Source organism: Lycium barbarum, chromosome 3 (assembly GCF_019175385.1).
Source record: "Lycium barbarum isolate Lr01 chromosome 3, ASM1917538v2, whole genome shotgun sequence".
Classification (NCBI taxonomy): Eukaryota; Viridiplantae; Streptophyta; class Magnoliopsida; order Solanales; family Solanaceae; genus Lycium; species Lycium barbarum.
The window spans coordinates 113,691,043-113,713,215 of record NC_083339.1 but is presented as its reverse complement, the minus strand read 5'-3'; the positions used below and the strand labels follow the sequence as shown (position 1 = coordinate 113,713,215).

General features: G+C 34.5%; 1 protein-coding gene across 1 annotated transcript; it reads left to right on the top strand.

Moving 5' to 3' along the window:
- Positions 1 to 4,929: 4,929 nt before the first annotated feature.
- Positions 4,930 to 7,553, top strand: LOC132631878 (membrane steroid-binding protein 1-like). The gene is made up of 2 exons (XM_060347595.1): positions 4,930 to 5,403; positions 6,890 to 7,553. Exons 1-2 carry the CDS (start codon positions 5,093 to 5,095, stop codon positions 7,263 to 7,265), a joined length of 687 nt encoding a protein of 228 aa, XP_060203578.1. The 5' UTR covers positions 4,930 to 5,092; the 3' UTR covers positions 7,266 to 7,553.
- The last annotated feature ends 14,620 nt before the right edge of the window (positions 7,554 to 22,173 follow it).

The following is a 22,173-nucleotide window of genomic DNA, read 5'->3' as shown; positions in this document are numbered from 1 at the left end:
TATAGTAGAGTGGAAAACTGTGGAAATTAGCGAGCTCACTAGTTTAGTGGCACCGCTGTGGCAGACAAAGTACCGCTGCAGCGGGGCAGCTGTAGCAGCGGATCTCTCGCCGCCACGGACTTATGGGAAGTGGGGTGTCCGCTATGGCGGACACTGGACCGCTATAGCGGTTGCGCTATGATGGGTCCATGCTCGCCACAACGGAAGGTAGCATTGGTGGATGTCCGCTACAGCGGGCCCTTGCCCGCTATAGCGAGACTGCTGCAGTGACAGAATGACAGCCGTAGCGATCGACAGGGACAGTAAATCGTGTTTTTAAACACTTAGTCCGAATTCTTTATTCATAAAACTCCAAAACAGTTCTCAAGAAGTACCTAGGGCGAAATTCTAAGGCTAGGGAAAGAATATTCTTTAGAGGTAAGTCTCAACCATTCCTTCCTTCATTGCGCTTTCATCTCTAAGATTATCATCATTCTAATGGGTCTACAATGGTGAATTGAGACTAGTGACTAGTAACCCTAGAACTTAATAGACCTTTAATAGTCAGTGGGTTATGAATATCATTGTGTGATTACCATCTAAAGGCTTGGGTTATCACTTTCTAATCACGAATTGAACCGTTAGAGACATGAACTAAGTGAATTGAGACTTAGGGTTTCATAAAGATGGTAGCTTGACCATAGAAATTGCTTGTAAGAGATAACTTGAATGAATAACCTTATGAATTGATAGTTTATGATTGATAAGGCTAATGTTAGGATGATTTACACTTAGTAAGCATTCACCCAATAGAAAAGGGGTAAAGTGGAAGGGTGTTCATTGAATTGATATCGTTGACTAGAGGGATTGTGACTTATTTAGCATCTTAATTGCTGGACTTTGAGCGTTCCGAGGCATTACGGAAGGGAAAGGCTATATCAGAGTGATTCGCATTGTTCCAGCTCTGCAGTTGAGGTAGGTTACGGTCTACTTGAGTTAGACTTTGATTAGTTGATTGTATGTGTTATGAGATTGATAGGAGAAAGCATGTCTAGTCTTCGGGCATAGTGTGTGGTTGGAATTCCTATATGCTATTGATTGAGTGTTAATGTGGGCTTAATGCCATTATACGATGTGCTGTGATCTATATGTTGGTGGAAATTGTGGTGAGAAGTTAATATGATCTTTTTGATGAAAATGGGATAGTACTTGATAATTGATCATCGAAAGTGATGTGATAATAAATATGTATATATATATATATATATATATATATACTAGATACCAGCGCCCATGCCAGCACGGATCCAACATATATTTATAATTTTATTCAACGTATATTTATAATTTTATTCAACGTATATTTATAATTTTATTTTTATGCAATTATAAAAAGAATTGATATATTCTACAACATTTCTTGAAAGTCACGTATGTAAAGATAGAAATTTTGGAAGCACGGGTTCAATAATTTGTGCCATGATGTTATTTCTTTGTTTCAGTTTATATGACTTTATTTAAGAAAAAGCCTAATAGACACTTTTTAAACTACGCCTTAATCAAATTTGAATCAGAATTTCAAAACTTATTGAATTTTTAACCACTTCTAAATACGGAAATGTCATTTGAACTACCATTCCCCTAGGCTAAAACGTGAAACTTTTTATACATATGGTGATTATGTATATTGTGTCATATAACATGGGCATAGATGCGGTATAAGATTTCTATCCCTTTTTTTTACTTAACCTATCATAAGTATGTACCAATAAATTATTTTGGCTATTATGGTGCTCCGTATATAATTAGAAACTTAAGACATTGGAAAATTCCTTTTGAGAATGTAATACCCACCTTAGTTTCTTTTTAGGATATTAAACAGTACTGCAATAAACATCCGAGTAATAAATTTTATCAGTTGTAACAATATTCAATTAATTTGATTATAGAATTACAGTTGGTGAGGTAAGATATCACCCATGGAACTACAAAATGTAATCAGTTGTAATAGTAACTTTTAAAAAATTAAGCTTGATAATAATATATTCAGAACTACTTTTGAAAAATTAATCACCATTATTGACTTAATGGGAGATATTTTGAGAATTACATGGATATTGCTTGATTTTTTAATATGGGGCCCACGTTTTTTTTTTTTTTTTCCGGTTGTAACAATATTCAATTAATTTGATTATAGAATTACAGTTGGTGAGGTAAGATATCACCCATGGAACTACAAAATGTAATCAGTTGTAATAGTAACTTTTAAAAAATGAAGGTTGATACTAATATATTCAGAACTACTTTTGAAAAATTAATCACCATTACTAACTTAATGGGGGATACTTTGAGAATTACATGGATATGGCTTGATTTTTTAATATGGGATCCACGTTTATTTTTTTTATTTTTTTGATATTGCTTGATTTTTTAAAATATGGGATCCACTTTTTTTTTTTTAACATGAGTTGGAGGTGGACGACGAAACCACCTCCAACCCATGCCTATATATATATATATATAAAGGCACATTTGACAGAGGGTGAGGATGTGACCTAGATCAAAGGCACATTTGACATGGGGTGAGGATGTGGCCTAGTTGTGAGCTCGTGGTCCGACGTTCATTCCGGAACGAGTGGTACATGGACACCATGGTCCCCCGCAGGTCATGGCTATTGGGCAAATACACCAATTAGCATGTATGTACGTGAGTGATCAGTGACTAAGCAAGTGAGAATGTTGTTGGGAGGTTTATTCCATTGCTTGTTTCCGTTGACTTGATTGTTAATATCATTGATTTACTTGGTGTTGGCTATCTGAGTATGTGTTGTTGACTGGTCTGTCTATTTTATTAATTTTATGATTCATGCATGATACTAATCTTAGTCGGCCTATAATATTCACCGGTACATAGTGTTTGTACTAATACTACCTAGCTGCATTCTTTTGAGTGCAGATTGTGATCTAGAGACTGCTACTCGACCTCACACTTAGCTAAGACCACTTGCTGACAGATTGAGGTTGAGCTTCTATCCGTGCCAGGCCGCCCGAAGATCTCTCTTTATCTAATGTCTATTTCCATTCCAAACATTGATGTTTATTTATTTCAGACAGTATGAGTTCCTTAGACATATTTTTTATTAGAGTCCTTGTACGGTAACTTTCGGATTTTGGGGTTATAATAGTTAGGACTTCCACATTTACATTTTGTTTTATGGAATGACTACTTTTGATTTGATCTTGAGTTTAATTTATTGTGAACTGAATGAATTGGCTAAGTAAAAATGCACTTTGAATGAGTAGATGGTTAAGCGTATTGGTTCGCCCATTAGGAGTTAGTGTGGGTGCCAGTCATGGCGGGTTGGGTCGTGACATAAAGACTGGCCTTTACCAGCGTTTCCCGTAGCGACCACTAAAGCCTTTGCTGACCTCGGTGTTGCCGGCTGAAGAGCAATGACTGTTAAAGGCTTTAGTGGCAATAACAATTGCCGCTAAAGCTCTTTTAAATGTCCACTAAATCCCCTTTTTGTAGTAGAGGAGTAATCCTTATCCTACATTGGCATACGTAGTTTCAGGTGTTTAAACCTTCTCTGTAAATCTATGCTACTCCCAAAACGTGAATGTGAACATGGTTGGCTTAAAAGCCCATGGATTTCATAAGACATGATTTGTATATAGTTTAACATGAATATACATATATATAGATATATCAAATGTATTTTCAAGAGACATGGAAAACATGTAAAATCCTTGGAGTAGAGTAACATGGGGTCATGACTTGAAATTAAGAACTTATGGACTCCAAATCATAAGTTTACATGGATTGCAGACGGATTCATGAAAGTCAAAATGATATTCATGAATATAAATACTGAAACGTGTTTGAGCATGACATATATGTGTATAATTTCCTTAAAACATGTATCTAGGGTTTATCATGAATTGAGACCAAATACCCTAGAAATCTGAGGGAAAATGTTGTTCATGAATCAAATGTATCGTGGGAAAGAAAAAAGATGTTCCCACACGTGGATAGAAGCCCTACATACTTGTAAATACTCTAATTCAACGAACTAGTTTGCTTCTCTAACGAAAAACACCCAAAACCCTAGCTTGAATAACTTGAGAAGGATTACCTTGGAAATCCTATGTTTTTGTTTAGGAATCACGTGAAGAATCATGTATTCAGTGCTAGGATTGATTAAAAATCGAAAAGATGTTCTTACCTTGATGTGGGAGGTTAAGAGAACAGAAAAATCGTCCTTCAAGAGTTTTCTATGAAGTTGGAATGTCTGACAAATAAATTTTCAAGTTAAGTGTTGAATTTATAGGACAACACATTTGGACGCCTTGGCTTGCGGAGCGAGCTCTATAGTGAGGTCCTACCTTGCTTTGAGCTTAGCTCAGTGAGCTCACCTGTCCAAAATGTACTTAGAAAAAATTCTGAAACTTTCTCCTTTTGGTCACTGCACCTCGCTGAGCTAAGCCTACAGCATGACTAATGGAATGTATATTGTTTATCAAAAAAGAAAGCATATGCTTGAAAGTATATTATTATAATTTTTTTATAAAAAGCCGACAAAATTGAATTAAATGACAAAATCGATAAAAATCAAAGTGATGAAAAATCAACTTGATTAGTTTGATTTGGATTCATCTTAATTGATTTAATTTTATTTTAGAGAAAAATCGATCGAAATCGAACCGTAAACACCTAATCTGCAGTACTTTTTCTTTTATTACATAGGGGGTAGGGGAAGGGGAAGAGGAAATGGAGGAGAAAATTACAACTTGCGATTCAAACCCTCACTAATAAAATAAAAATTTAGATAGTCAACTAATTGAGCTACACCGTGCTCAAATTTGAACCGCTAACTTTTTTATTAATCTAAATGGAAAATGTTAGGTCAAAACAAAAGGTGCAAGTAATCACATATGGTCAGTCGCAAAGTCCAAAATGAACAGCTCAACTAGTCCTTCCAGCACAAGAAAATTATGACTAAACAATATAAACAAAACCTGATTAGTCATCGGAAATCAAGAAACCTCTTTGTTTCTCTCGCCCAACAATAGAATCAGATATTTCCTTCTTCCTTCTTCTTCTCCTCCAAATATGGCCGTAGAGTTATGGGAAACATTGAAAGATTCCATCACAGCTTACACTGGTCTCTCTCCAGCAACCTTTTTTACACTGGTCGCTTTGGCACTTGCTTTTTACTATGTTGTCTCTGAGTTTTTTGGTTCATCTGATCATGGGCATCAACAGAGGCCTAGAAATATTGAGGAACAGATGCAGCCTTTGCCTCCCCCAGTTCAGCTTGGTGAGATTACTGAAGAAGAGTTAAAGCAATATGATGGGTCTGATTCCAAGAAGCCTTTGTTGATGGCAATTAAGGCTCAGATCTATGATGTTTCTCAAAGCAGGTAGTTTTCTTGGTTTTACTAAGTGGTCTAAGCCTATTCCGTATTCTGGGTAGGTTTTCTTATGGTAATTTTTCATCTTTTTTACTTTCTATATGAAGCTTTTGACTTTTAGAATTATGAGCTTCTTGTCGTGTAAAGTTCTAAGCTTTATGTGAAAATTGGGAAACTTTTGGTAGAGAAGAAAATTAAGTGTTACTGATTGTAGAGTCAATCTTTGTTCCCTTTTCCTTGAACTGTTTAAGCCTTTTTACTTGTCGGGGAAAAAAGATTAACTAACTTTGCTCAAGTTTTCAGACTGATATTCGCTATTTACACGATCGTAGTGGATTCGACTTGTGAATTGGTCGAATACTGGAAATAATTGTAGTGTGTAGGTGTGACAATCAGTAACACCAATGAAATGGTAGAAAATCATGGAAGATCAGTGCTCAAATTCGAGCAGAGAAAAAATTGTATATGCCTAGGCCTTGGTGGGCAAGTTATCTGGAAACGGTGCTTGTGAGAGGTAGTACTTATCTGATGGAATAGTAGGTGCGCATGAGCTGATCCTAACACTATCATTGTTGAAAAAAACATCAATGTGTTTTCTCTTTAGTGTATAGGTGCGACAGTTGGAAAAAATAAGTTCTTTTTATATGGGTCTGCCAGCCACGTAGCCATTAGGATTGAGGCCTAATACAATGGCAAGACTGAGATTGTGAGGACTTAAAGCAGTCTTGAATTGACTGTGATTCTTTCTTGGAACACTCCAACTTTTTATGTGATTCTCTCTAGAGTGACTTATATTTTCCAGTTTTAATTCAAGCAGTTAGAGAAATCATAGATCATCTTTTGGATTGCAATCAAGAAGGCTTTTGTATGAATTAGTTTCTGTTTAGGAAATATTTACTTTGTTATGTCTGGTGAACTTGGTTTGTCTCCGTGAAGCATTCCATCTAATCTCCAGTTTAAATGGTTTTCATATATGATTCCAGGATTATATCCTTGGAGGATCAAATACCCCGAGTTGAGTTTGAATGAGTTCCTATCGCTTATTGTCACCATTCAAATGGTTTTCATATATGATCCTGTCGGTCTGAATGTGCATTACATTGGTCCAGGAAATCCTTGGAGGATCAAATACCCCTAGTTGAGTTTGAATGAGTTCCTATCCCTTATTGTTACCATTCTACAAAAAATGAGTTCCTATCCCTAATTATTGCCTAAGTATCTTGATCCTAGCCTTGGTGAGTAGAGTTATCCGTTACACGTGTCGGTGGGAGATAGCAGGTACCTAATAGAACAATTGAGGCGCGCACAAGTTGGCCCAGACACGACCTTTATCTTAAAAAAGCATCTTGATCAACTTTTCCTATCAAAAAATGGTATCTTGATCAACTTTAAACCTATAGGTTTTAACTGCTAAGGTCTATTATTGTTTCAGTAGCTCACTTAAATGCTATGAGCTAACACCTTATATTCTAAATCTGTTTGCTTTTTTGTGCAGAATGTTCTATGGACCTGGAGGACCTTATGCATTATTTGCTGGAAAGGATGCTAGTAGAGCTCTGGCGAAGATGTCCTTTGAGGAAAAAGATCTCACTGGTGATATCTCTGGCCTTAGTCCATTTGAGCTTGAGGCCTTGCAAGATTGGGAATATAAATTCATGAGCAAGTATGTCAAGGTTGGGACTGTCAAGCAGACAGTACCAGTAAGTGATGGTGCAGCTAATGGTGAATCTGTTGACTCAACCGATCGTGAAGCTAAGCCAGCAGAAGCTGTTGCATCAGAGAGCGCTAAGCCATCGGAAGATGGTCCATCCGGAAGTGTTGTTGCTGAATCCGTGGACAAGTCTGACGGTGACACTGACAAGAAGGACTAATTGGCATACAATTTCCATCAACAAGCTGAGCACTATGGGAACAGTTCTATCGGAGATACAAAGACATGGCATTGTGAAGATATATGTATTATTTTGTGTCAGATGAATGTTGTTTCTAGGATCTAAACTCCTTAGGTATTCGAGTTACTCTATTTGATTTGGTGTATGAAATAATGAACAAGCCTTTTAATCCCTGCAATTGCAGGTATTGATAGAGCTCATACTTGATTACCAATCGTGAAGTTCACCTGTATGTCTTCAAGTGGTAGTAATTCCCCCTTATATCAAGTGCATCTCTTCTTGTGGTAGCCATAGCTAAGAGCCTCACACCCCTTCCCCGTTCTTGTCGTTGTTGAAGCACTCCCCTCATTTGGCCGTAGGAAGAAGGGAAATTTTTGGTAGTAGAATCAATATCAACTATCAAAACTAGATATTTCTCATATGGCCCACGGAAAGTGATAATGCAAGGTAGTTTCTGTTTACCTGTGCTAGGACCACATCATTTGGTTTCCTATGTACTGACACCATGACCATATTCCTGTTTTAACTCTCTCCTCTTGGAATTACCCACTTCATCATATTCTATGAATTGGCCTTGTAGCTTTAAGGGTGTAGCCTAGCAGTTAATAAAGTGGGCCAAAACCAAAATCAAAATCATGGGAGATCAGGGTCCTAATTCCGACAAAGACAATATGGTAGGTGGTTAGTTCCAATCTGTCTAAACCTTAACCTTAGTGGACAGAGATATTCCGCACTTGTGGTGACAGATAGCAGGTACTCAATGGAATAGTCGAGACATTCGCTAGATGACCTGCATATCACCGTTATAAAAAGAAAAAAAATGGACTGATGTATTTAAAATAAGTTGGACGCTTGTTTTATCTTCACAAAGAATGCTACCTCTTCCCCCTCCCCTATTCACTTCTCGAACAGTTTGTGATAAGATGTATTTTACTTGGATACTGGTCTTAAGACTATGGAGGGTGAAATTAGAAGTTGCCGTTTAGAAGTTATAAAGGGACAAAAGTAGCTAAAAATGATTTCTATATTTAAGCAATACACTGAACTGTTGGTAGAAGGAACACAATCTCAAGGAATCCCTCACACAATTTGCCTCCAGATGAATATTATATCAAAATTAATGCAAGGAGGAGCAGATATATACACCAGTAGCTTTATCATTCTGAAGTCTACATCAAGTTTTATTTGATTGATTGACTACTTTGGCTGTATGTAGCTCCGTAAACGTGGCCTGATCTTTTATAAATAGACTTCAATCACCTTGGTACACATACAAACAAAGCAGCCTGAATAGACCTGTCTCCTCTTGTACATCTTCATTAAAAGCATCTCTCTTGTACTTAAATCATGAAACCTCCTACTTCATTTCTTCTACTCCTGGTTTTGATTTTGGTTTTAATAGCATTCCATTATGCAGATTGCAGACTTATTAGCAGAGCTGGTATTGCAGAAACAAAAGAAAGAAAAGTTACAACTATGTCTTCGGTGTCTGTATTACGCCATTTAAGTGCAGCTTATCAGCCAGAAAAGTTAACTGGAAGCAAGAATTATGTTGGTGTATACCATGTTGTTCCCGGAGGACCAAATCCTCTTCACAACTGATAATATATGAAGTACCTCTCTTTCGTTTTATGATACAGAGGTTTTACCCCCGTCAGGCCATTACAGAGAATATTAGAGTTCTGGTCCATATCTGGAAATCTGACATGTATGAAAAGATGAAAAACTTTTAACAGCATGTGTTTCCTTGTAATTTGTGCTGATACTATGATAATCCAATCATTATGTATGTACAACTTGATATGGATTCATGTTTTTAATTTCTTTTCTTTATCAGTCAGCTTCTTTAGGATCTTGATTGTGCAGTTCACTTACCAAACTAGTTATTGGTGCTGTGTTTAGCCATAATGCTGCTACAAAACACAAAAAACTCAAAAGTAATGTAGCTTGAAGATTGATAACGGAATAGTTAGCTTATTGCAGATTAGATTAATTATCTTGTTTGCTAGCTATAGCTTAATTTAGAACTGGCAGACTAGAAATATTGGGATAGGGTAAGGGTGGTTCACTGTGGCAGTTGAAGGATGTCATAGTTTTTAGCCATAAACTTTCAATTCAACAATTGACTTCGATTAAAAAAAGATGATTTTATGGAGTTATATTAATGATCCCCAGTCATTATAATGCCATTGTCACATTTCATAGTATGATAGTATGACTATGACCTATAGGTTATGAATTCGCCTAACGATAAAATAATCTCCTTGTGACCTATAGATTACAGGTTCGAATCGTGGAATCAATCACTAATACTTACGTCAATATTACACCCATTTGAGATGCGGTCCTTCTTCGAACCTGCATGAACGCGAGACGCTTCGTGCATCAGCCATTTTTATACTTGTAAGACAGTAGGAGATTAAAAATTGTTAAAGAAAACAGATGATACAATGTCACTGAAAGGATGAAGAGTTGGATTACAAGGTCAAAATATGGATACTGGCGGCCACGTTGATTAGTTTTTTGGCTTGCTGTCATTACCTGGTTTTAACAATAAATTATTTTAGCGGCCTGCAACGTGACATAAGACTCCTCGGCGTTTCTCAAGAGTTGACAACCATTATGTACTTGATTAATAAATCAAATTAATAAAGACATTCAACTCTATGAATAGTCAATCGCACAAATAAGAACAAGCTAGGAATCCAAGTTAATTTTTTCCATGCCCATTATGCGGAACCTAGCATCCGTTGGATCAGAGGAATTACAATGCCGGTGGATACTTGATGTACGGCAAAGGAGAGAAGACTTTCTTATTCTTATTTTCTTTTGTAGTAATAATATTCTGAGTTTAGGCTTATGACATTATCTCGTGCCTAGCGCAGTTTGACAAATGAGCTCATATATTCCTAGGTACCCCATACAGTTTGGTGGCATCTGTTCTATACAGTGATAAAACAATGTATTTTTAAACCAAATAATGCAATTTTCAATTACCCTTTATTCTAGTTTATCGATCAACGTGTATTAAATAAATTTATCTATAATATACCTTTTAAGTAATGAAAGGGAGGCTTGAACGGTAAAGTTATTTTCGTGTGACCTATAGATCATGAGTTCGAGCTGTAAAATGACTGTTGCTTGCTTAGAATAAACTACCTACTTGACACCCCCTTGGGGTGAACCCTTCCTTGAAACATGTGTGAACGAGAGGTTTCACGCACCTAACTGTTCATTTATTCTTTCTAAGTGATCTGATTGTGTGAATATTTTTCTCACGATCAAAATAAATGCTAAACTTATATAATCATTCAATGGGGTTGTTGAGCACCAAAACAAGTAATTGGACATGTTTGGGCTGGGGCCATTCAAAGAACAGTTTTTTTGTAAAGGTCAACTCCAATTTCTTGCAAAGTGCTCTTATTGACTTTATGCAAAGCTAAACCATTTTCTTGAAATTCTAAGATTCTTATAATCTTGTTTGACTAAACTTCAAGAGACGATCATTCCCTATATAAATACATTTTCAACATTAACCCAAGTTCCATCATTTAGAAAAATCCCCTTTTTAGATCTCTTTCATTTCTTCTCCCTTATAACACTTGGATAATGGGGATTCGATCATTTTTGCTATTGTTCATTACCTTAATAGTCCTTTTGGGAAAGGTCCATATGTGCATCTGCAATGAAGCAGATCATGCTGAAAATGAAGAAAGAATAAGAGCCAAGTTCTATTCAACGTTTTACAGGTACTTCAATACCATTCCTCACTATGCAAAAGGGAAAAAATTGCACCTAGTGTCACGAAGATTAGTCCCTAGCGGACCAAATCCTCTTCACAATTGATCTTGATGCAATTAGTTCAAGATCGATATTTCAATATTTCCCCCGTGTTTCAAATACTGAAGTTCGAACAAACTCTAAATAAAGAGTCAAAGGAGGTGGGTCTAGTTTGCCCAGACACCATGGTTATCAAGCAAAAAGGAGGAGAATTCAATTGAGATTAAAATTTTGAAAAGGATGTTGTTGTCCATATATGTTTGCAGGTTGTTGGTGCATAGGTCCTCAAATTTACTTGTAAGGCATCAAGATTCTTGATGATGATAATTTGTAGTATTAGATAGACTAGAGATGTATACAATTTTTCAGTTACCATGTCAATATACTCATGATATAAAAAAATTCAAAAGTAGAATCAGTTTGTATGGACAAGAATTTTCCTTTCTGTAAAATAGTACTATTGTAGACCTTTACTACATGAAATTTTCTTTTTGATCTACGATTTAATATTCAAATATATAACCAATCTTGATAATTGTGGTTATATTTCTGACTGAAATACCTCGAGATTTCATTGCATATTCCTGAAATAATTGAGAACAGAAGCAAAACAAGAAAATAGTAGGGAAAAGAAAGCAAAGAATTTGTGTTATTCTACACCCAGTTAGAATCACTTAAGAGGAAATGATCTTCTATGACCAGTTACAATTTGAACAGAAGATACATATATTGATTCTCAAATTTAGGCTCATACAACTTTATGCAACCCCATATAATAATCACAACAATCTCGTTAATGCTTCGACCCTGAGTAAAAAAAGAATTTAGGAACTTTTACAGAGATATACTAAGAAAAATCAATACGATAAGTCGATAACTAATAATACTAGGAGGTAGAGAGAATTATAATATTAGCCTAAAAGAGACCCCTTTTTCCACTAAGTTGCTATATTTTGAAAAGTATTATTATGTTGGATTGTTGGATACTAGTCGAAAGTTGAAGGTGTCTTCAAAACTGATAATTTAGGATCCTTTCTCGATTATGGGTGTAGTAAAGATTAAGAAAAAATGTCTAATTTTGCACGTCAACTACTTGATATTGCTTTAACTTTTTGCCATCCATTGTTTATGGGTTGTAGGCGAAGGAAGATTTGAGGGAAGGAAAAAGGCTTGTTTAAGCAAATGCGTCCTTTTAGAATACGGTTTATATTTTGTTCGTATCTTTAAAAGTTGTGCAAATATAGTCTTTCGAAAATTATTCTTTCAGATAAGGTTAGACTGTCTAATGTTTGCTCATATATTACTCAATCTTACAGTCATAGATTGTCGTCAAACATTTGCAGTCACAAAATTTTAGACCCTAATTTAAAGCTTTATCATAAAATTTCAATTTGTTCAAAAAGAATGATAAAAATAAATTCATTTATTAAATATCTGTACCAAAAAAGCACACCAATGAAAATGTTTTTTGAAAAAAAAAAAGGAAACAAAAGAGAGTGAGGGATATTAAGCACACCATGGGTGGATGAGGATTTTGAAAAAGTGTTAAGTGCAAGTAAAAGTCAACGTTGACTTAAAGAATAGTGGTCTAGGAAGAGATAAGTTAGTAAAAAGGACAAATATAATACAAAAGGGTATTAATGAGGATATTTTTGTTACCAACTTTGAACTGATGACAAAGTGAAGCAATACAAAATTGGCGATGGACAATTTTGAACTTTTTTTCCCAAAGAAAAAAGAAAAGTGGGATTTTTCAAGCATTCCTTGAACAACCATAACATTGATACAATGATTATGAATACATTCATCATGTTGCAGAACTGTTATTGAAACGTTTTTTAAGGCGAAGACAAATATAAGAGAATGAAATAACAAAAGCAAAAATGAGGAGCGGATGTAGAAGGAAACGTTATATCAAATAGTCGTTTGAACAATATTTGATTTGGATTTTTTTTATATAAAAGGAAGTTTAGTTAAACTCGAGAAACAACATTTGAAAGCTAAAAGTTATATTTGTAAATTTTAAAGATATGTTAATAAAAATAATAATTTCATTTTAAATACTCATCAAACTAATATTTCAAATATTAATATTTGAAGTTAGTGAAACTCTATTTGATGCCACTATAAAATATAAATCAAGCCCTAGTGGCCTAGTGTCTAGTCTGCTTGGATGGAATCATGGTCAAGCTGGCCCATTTATATTATGTACCCCATTAAAAGAGAGCTCCATCACTTCCAGTTCCAGCACGCATTACAAGTATATGGTGTGTCTTATAAGTATTGGTACTTGCTAGTGGGAAGTCCGTGCTATGAGCGTGCCCAACATTTTTTTTGCACGGATTGCCCTTCTTTTGGGGTGGTCTTTAAATTTTGCCTCTCATATTTGTGATCTTTAAATTTTGCCCTTCGCTTGAATACCTGAGGTTCTGGGTTCGAACTCCCGCTCAGGCATAAAATAAAAAAATAATTTCGCAAGGCAGGGTTGGGGGGAGTGTATACCGGATCCGGCATAAAATCCTTAAGGAAAAACTAAAGTTATGCCGGAGGGGGCATAACTTTTCCTCAAGGCATAGTTTAGTTATGTCTTATGGGGTAAAACTTTTCCTTAAGGAACTATGCCTTATGGGGCAGACTTTTAATTAAGGCATAACCAAAAGTATGCCCCATAAGGCAGAACTTTTTCTTAAGGTATAGACTTTGCCTTATAAGGCAAACTTTTAGTTATGCCTTAAGGAAAAATTCCGCCTTATGTGGCATACTATAAAAGTTTGCTCATTAAAAGTATGCCCCCACCTGCATAAACTTGCGAAGGAATTACCAAAGTTATGCTGGACCCGGCATACTTATGCCAAGTCTGCCCATAAGGCATAAGTATGCCGGGTCCGGCATAAGTTTGGTAATTCCTTAACAAGTTTATGCCCGTGGGGGCATACTTTTAATGGGCAAACTTTTATGCCGGACCCGGCATAAACTTGTGAAGGAATTACCAAAGTTATGCCGGACCCGGCATACTTACGTCAAGTCAACCCATAAGGCATAAGTATGTCGGGTCCGGCATAACTTTAGTAATTCCTTCACAAGTGTATGTCAATCGGGGCATAGCGAAATTTAAACTCTATCTTGCGAATTTTTTTTAAAATTTTGACTGTGTCGGGGTTCGAACCTGGAACCCATGGGGTTAGCCGAAGGGCAAAATTTAAAGACCACCCCAAAAGAAGGCGAATTGCCCTGTGCCCAATGTCAATTTACTATGGACAATTTGCACGATTGTCCTTCATGGGGGGTGGTCTTTAATTTTTGTCCCTCAAATTGTTGATCTTTAATTTTTGGAGTCCGAAACCAAAATGACTTAATAAAAAACCAATTGAACCAAAATACCCCAAGAAAAAAAAGGGGTAAAATGCCTTTAACGCACATTTTTTATGCGTTATGTAAAAAGGTGTTAACGTCCCCCGTTAACATTCGTTACCCGAGCTTTCAAAAAAAATAAAAATTAAAAACCTGCATAACGCAGCAAATATATGCGCTATGCAAAGAACAAATTTTTCCAACCTAATGAACGGTCTAAGAATAGGCTAAGGCGTGAACTTATATACTCCCTCCGTTTTAATTTATGTTGAACCTATTTGAATGGGTACGGAGTTTAAGGAAAAAAAGAAGACTTGTGAACTTGTGGCGTAAAATGAGACATGTATATTTTGTGTGGTTATAAATCATTGCATAAAAATAAATTATTTTCAAATATGGAAAGGGGTCATTCTTTTTTGTACGGATTAAAAATGAAATAGGTTCACATAAATTGAAACGGAGGAAGTATTAATGAAGGTTTGTCGCGTCTATTTGTGTTGCATCATTAATGAGCTAGTTTTATATTTATTGATTGTCTTAAAAAAGATCATAGATATTTTCTAAAAAAATATATACTTATCCTCTCGTATTAATTTAAGTGTCTTACTTTTCTTTCTAAAATATAATTATAATCATTTCTAAGACAACCAAAAATATAACACTTAGCTTATGCTTAGAAAAAATAATATCTCTCGTATTAATTTAAGTGTCTTACCTTTTTTTTATAAAAAATAGTTATACTTATTTATAAGATAACCAAACATATAAGTTATACTTACTTATGCTTAACAAAATAATAACATCTCTGTATCATTTTAAGTGTTTTATACTTCTTTTTAGAAAATAATTATAATCAAGACAACCAAAAAAGAGACTTAGCTTATGAAAAATAATATCCCCTCCATATTAATTAAGTGTCTTACTTTTCTTTTTAGAAATAATTATAATTATTTTTTAAGGCAACAAAAAATGTAATATTCAGAAATAATTATAACCATTTCTAAGATAATAAAATTATAATACTTAGCATATGCTTAGGAAAAACAACATCCTTTATGTATCAATTTAAGTGTCTTACTTTCTTTTATAGAAAATAATTGTAGATTTTTTTAAGACAACCAAAAATATAAGATTTAGCTTATGCTTGCGAAAAAAATATCCCATCCGTATCAATTTAAGTGTTTTGCTTTTATTTTTATAAAATAATATAATCATTTTTTAAAACAACCGAAGATATAAGATTTATAAAATAATCATAATCATTTTCTATGACAATAAGAAATATAACACTTAGCTTATGCTTCGAAATAATATCCCCTTCATGTCAATTTAAGTGTCTTACATTTTTATAAAAATAATTATAATTAATTTTTAAGATAACCAAACATATAAAATTAGGCTGGAAAATCATTTAATCATTTTTTAAAACAACCGAAGATATAAGATATAGAAAATAATCATAATCATTTTCTATGACAACAAGAAATATTACACTTAGCTATGCTTCAAAGTAATATTCCCTTCATGTCAATTTAAGTGTCTTACTTTTTTATAAAAATAATTATAATTAATTTTTAAGCTAACCAAATATATAAAATTAGCTTATGCCTACGAAAAAAATATCCCAAATTCGTATCAATTGAAGTGTCTTGCTTTTCTTTTTAGAAAAATAATTTAATCATTTTTTAAATCAACCGATGATATAAGATTTAGAAAATAATTTTAATCATTTTCTATGACAACAAAAAAAATATAACACTTAACTTATGCTTCAAAAATTAATATCCCTTCGTGTCAATTTAAGCGTGTTACATTTTTTATAAGAAAATAATTATAATTATCTCCGTATCAATTTAAGTGGCTTATATTTATTTTAAGAAAATAATTATAATCATTTTCTAAGACAGCCAAAAATAAGACTTAGCTTATGCTTACGAAAAATAACTTCCACTCCTTATTAATTTAAGTGACTTAGGCAACCGAAAATATAATATTTAGAAAAGAATTATAATCATTTTCTAAGACAACAAAATTATACTCCCTCTGTTTCCATTTATATGAACCTATTTCCTTTTTAGTCCGTGCCAAAATGAATGACCTCTTTCCTAATTTGGAAACAAATTCACTTTATGAAATAATTTACTGCCACATAAATATTTAAGACTTATTTTGAACTACAAGTTTCAAAAGTCTTCGCTCTTTTTTAAATGTCGTGTCCAATCAAATAGATTTACATAAATTGAAACAGAGGGAGTAATACTTACGATGATGCCATTTGTCAGAAAGTTAGCAACAAAATTATAATACAACAACCTTGTCAGAAATTGTTGAAGGATTGATGATTGTGTTCACATAGCGCATCTATTTACTGCGCTATGCAAGTTTTTTCTTTTTAATTTTTTTTTAAAAGCTCGGGTAACGAATGTTAATGGGGAATGTTAACACCTTTTTACATAACACATAAAAAAGATGTGTTAAAGGTATTTTGGTGTCCTTTTTTTTTCTTAGGGTATTTTGGTTCAATTGGTTTTTTATTGGGTCATTTAGGTTCCGGACTCTTAATTTTTATACTTCGCCTAAAATACCCTGAGATTCTGGGTTCGAACCTTGGCTTAGTCATAAAAATAAAAATAAATCGCAAGGCAAGCCTTTACAAAAAGTCTGTCTTATGCGACAGACTATGCCTTAAGGCATAACTAAAAATCTGTCTGAGACTTTGCCTTAAGGCATAACTAAAAATCTACTGGAGACGGCAGACTTTTAGTTATGCCTTAAGGTAAAGTCTGCCGCATAAGGCAAACTTCTAGAGACGGCAGACTTTGCTTTTAAGGCATAACTAAAAATCTACTGGAGACGGCAGACTTTGCCTTATAAGGCAGACTTTTAGTTATGCCTTAAGATAAAGTTTGCCACATAAGACAGACTTCTAGAGACGGCAGACTTTGTCTTAAGGCATAACTAAAAGTCTGCCGAAGATGACAGACTTTGCCTTATAAGGCAGACTTTTAGTTATGCCTTAAGGCATAATTTGCCGCAAAAGGCAGAGTTTTAGCAAAGTCTTGCCTTGAGCTTTTTATTTTTTTTACTGAGCGGGAATTTGAACCCAGAACCTCGTGATATTTTTGTTACCTTTTTAAGCAAAGGACAAAAATTAAAAACCAGCAATTTGAGGGACAAAAATTAAAGACCACCCCGTAAGAAGGGCAATCCACTCAAAAAAATGTATTACTATTCTACAGAATCTACATTATTATGACGGAATGTATATATTATCGTATAACCTTCAAGAAAAAAGTTGAACCCTGGTAATCCAATCTAATTAGATGGCTACAAATAGTTGATTTCTTTGATTTTATTTGTCTTTGCTTATATAGGTGCGATTCATTTTGAGGTTGTTCATAACTTTTGGAATTGCATTTTGTTGCCACTCAAATATTAATCTAACTGTGTTTTTTATTTTATTTTATTTTACTACCAGTTAATGTATTTGAATAGATCTTAAATGATTAAGATCTATAACAAAATTTTAATATCATTAAGATGTCTACTCAAGAATTTCTACAAAGATTACAACATATCACTACATTTACTTTCATAGCTAATTGTCATCCCCACCGTTATCAACTATTATACTGCCCACCACTCACAACCATGCACCATTATCCTCAACTACAACCACTATCGGATCCAATCATCACAGTTAGCCATCACTGCCATTAGTCACCATTTACAATTATCGCTATCAACCTACACCATTACTACAACAAGCCACCAACACCACCGTCAATCACCATCATCCATTATATTTCGCCAAGCATTGTCATCATTAATCACTACTATTAGTTCTCACTATCATCCACCATAATTATTAGTCGTAATTGCCACTATCATCCACCACTTTTAACCGCTACCAACCACTATCACCACCAGCTAATACCTGCAACCAGCAGCATCAGCCAACACCATTTTTAGTCGGCACCACAACTACCCATGCTAGCCGTCATCTCTACCAATTATAATTTCTTAAAATATTTTATTCATAGAGCATTGTATTTTAGTATTTTGTTGACTTGTATAATTATAAATTTTTAAATAAAGACAAGTTTTATATATTCATATGTAAGCAAATAAATGATCTTAATTATTTAGTATTTAAATCTTAATATAATATTTTAATATTCAAATATATATTCAATTTATTGTTTTAATCTTAAAGAATGTTTTGATGTAAAAACCTCATGTGTCCAAATATCATAAATAATGTACTTTGTTTTCAAGTTTGGTATTTGAATTAATGCAACCATATATAAAATATGAAACAGATATGTTGTAACTTATTAATATTCTTTTTTAAATTTGTTGAAACGTTAATTTTTTATTTTTTATAGTGTTTGATCTAAAGAAAGCACTTAATTTAGAAAGTTATTTACGAATGAAATCTTAATTTAGAAAGTTATTTACGAATGAAATTTAAGTTGTTAGAAAGATTGAAAATATTTTAATATTTAAAATATGTATTCAGATTAGACCGTTTAAAAAAGTTAAGACTTAGCGACAAATAATTTATTCGATGTAACATAATATTAACAAAAAGTAGTTCAGATCCAAGATTAGATCATAAAAGTATTACTTCACCTTTTTTATCCTTAAAAGAATAACGGAGATAGCTGAAATTATATGTATTATGCATCAAGTAGTGACTTTTCCCAATTATTTCTGTTTTACAAATTCTATTTCTACTTCTTCAACTTTGATCTGGAAACTGTAAATGTAAGGTCTAATTTATTTTGCCCAAACTTTTAACTAATGTTTGTTTCTTTATTCTCATGATAAAATTGATTTTATTATTTTATGTACTGATATATGTTTTGTTGATGTAGAATGTAGATAAAGAATAGGCAAAACTCAGTTGTACACGGTGTTGTTTTAGTTATACCAGATCAAGTAGAAGCTAGTTAGTTAATGAGCTATACAAGTTAGTTAATGAGCTGTACAAATAAATGAATTAGGAGTGAGTTAGTTAGATTAAATATTTTATATATACAGCTGTAACTTTCAGATTAGTTAATTGGAATCAGTTGAAATATTTTCCAATTCTCTCTCTTCTCTCTTCCTTCCATTGATGAACCTTCATTGAAGCTTCTTAAGGTTCCATGGCTGAACTCGAGCTGTTTTTAACATGGTATCAGAGCTGAGTTCACAACGATCTACAGGAAGCTGCTAAGTAAGATTGATTCAGTGTTAATTCTCTTTTTTCTTCACTTTTCTGATTGTGCGAAAATCTGTGTGCAATCGAGTTTACTGTTCATTGTTCGATTGCAATTTCCTTCTTGATTTCGTTTAGATTGAAGTTGAATTGTTGATTAATTCACCTGTACAAACTGAAATGGCACCAGAAACTCCCATTAATGTAGTTAACTTGAATACAAGTGGGTCTACATTTGTTAACAGTCAAGTGCTTGATTGTAATGATCCGTTGTATGTTCATCCATCTGATACACCTGGAGTTACACTTATTCCTCAATTGCTGATAGGATCTGAGAACTACTCCGAATGGAGCAGATCTATGAAGTTGTCATTACTTGTGAAAAACAAAATAGGTTTTATTGATGACAGTTGTAAGAGGGGAGATTACGAAAATGATGCTTTTCGAACACATCAGTGGGATAGGTGCAATGCTATAGTTCAACAATGGATTATGAATTCAGTAGCACATGAACTGAGGAAAGGAATTGTTTATTCCTCAAGTGCTCAGAGGATTTGGAATGTTCTAAAAGATAGGTTTGACAAAGTCAATGCTAGCAAGGTGTATCACTTGAACAAAGAAGTTAGTAGTCTATCACAAGGAACATCTAGTATAGCAGTTTATTTCACCAGATTATGTGATTTGTGGGCTGAGTTTGAGTCAGTCATACCATTCCCAGGGTGTGATTGTCCTAAGTCTAGGGCATTTGTTGAGTTCTTACACCAGCAGAAATTAATGAAGTTCCTGATGGGTCTAAATGATACATATGCCCATCAGAGGAGTCACATTCTAATGATGGACCCAGTTCCAAGTCTGGACCAAACTTACTCCATGCTCATTCAAGAGGAGAGTCAGAGGATCCATGGAGCATCTAGCTCACATTCAGGGGTGCTAGGGCAAGCACCATTGGAGAATGATAGTAGTGGTCCAATAACTGCAAATGTATCCCACATAAGAGAAAAGAGGTTTACAAATGCACATCTGATTTGTGACCATTGTAGGATGAAGGGACACACAAGGGATAGTTGTTACAAACTGGTTGGATATCCATCTCATTTCAAGTTCAACAATAGGAAGAAGAGTTCATATGACAATGCTGCTACCATGGCTCACAATGCCTACATGAACTCAGGAAGTGTTGCTCCTATGGTTCATAATGCTAACATGACCTCAGATGTAGAAGTCCAGAACACAGATGGTACCACTGCTCCTGCTCTTGTTCCTGTCTTTACAAATGAGCAATATGATCAGATTGTGAGAATGTTAAAAATGTTGTGCAAATGAAAAGGTCAAGCAGATCCCTCAGCTCAGTCAACAGCTATGGCCAACATGGCAGGTAAATCCATTCTTGAACAAATCCATTGGATAATAGACACTGGGGCTTCTAATCATATGGCTGCTTCCTTAACACTTTTATCATCTCCTGTTCCTGTTACTGGCCACAAAACAGTTCAACTCCCAAATGGAGATAGTACTAAGATTACACACATTGGTTCTTGTCCTATATTCCCTAATCAATCCCTTAAAAATGTGCTCTATGTTCCTGAATTCAAATTTAATTTGTTGTCTGTTTCAAAGTACACTAGAGATCTGAACTGTTCTGTTACTTTCTATCCTGAACTTTGCCTGTTTCAGGACCTCTACAGTGGCATGGTGAAGGGGATTGGTAAGCACAAGGGTGGATTTTACATCCTCAATCCTTCAACACCTGCTGCTGCTTTCACTCCTCAGTGCCTTTCTTCTACAGTTCAGACACAGTCACAGTCCAACATTCTCTGGCATCAAAGACTTGGCCATGCCCCTTTCACCACCTTGCAGAAAATTCCAACTATAAAAAATCTGGTTACTAGTTCAAAGACTTGTATTTGTCATGTATGCCCATTAGCTAAGCAAACCAGATTCCCTTTTCCCATTAGTACCACAAAATCTGTTAGGCTTTTTGATCTTGTTCATATGGATGTGTGGGGTTCATATAGGGTAAGTACTTACAATGGGCATAAATACTTTCTCGCCCTTGTTGATGACTATTCTCGAATAACATGGACTTTCCTTTTGAGATTGAAAAGTGATGTATATGTTGTCTTGCAAGATTTTATTCAACTTGTTGGCACACAGTTTACTGCTTCTATTAAAGTTCTTAGATCTGATAATGGTTTTGAATTCCTGAATGCTCTTTGTCTCAATCTATTTAAATCAAAAGGAATTGTTCATCAAAGTAGTTGTGTCCACACTCCACAACAAAATGGAGTTGTGGAGAGGAAACATAGACACCTCCTTGAGGTCAGTAGAGCCTTAAGATTCCAAGCTCATATTCCTCTTAAATTCTGGGGGGAGTGTCTCCTTACTGCATCCTATATTATTAATAGGTTACCTAGTCCTATTCTCCATGGTAAATCTCCCTATGAGTTGTTTCACTCTAAACCACCCTCTGTTGATCACATCAGAGTTCTAGGTTGCCTTTGTTATGCTACTAAGCCCAATTTTTCTGACAAATTCTCCTCTAAATCCATT

What these genes read in the sequence shown, in the direction of transcription:
- LOC132631878 (XM_060347595.1), top strand. Translation starts at nt 5,093, where the DNA reads ATGGCCGTAGAGTTATGGGAAACATTGAAAGATTCCATCACAGCTTAC. An exon ending in TATGATGTTTCTCAAAGCAG is followed by an intron (nt 5,404 to 6,889) that starts GTAGTTTTCTTG and finishes TTTTTTGTGCAG; the next exon opens with AATGTTCTATGGACCTGGAG.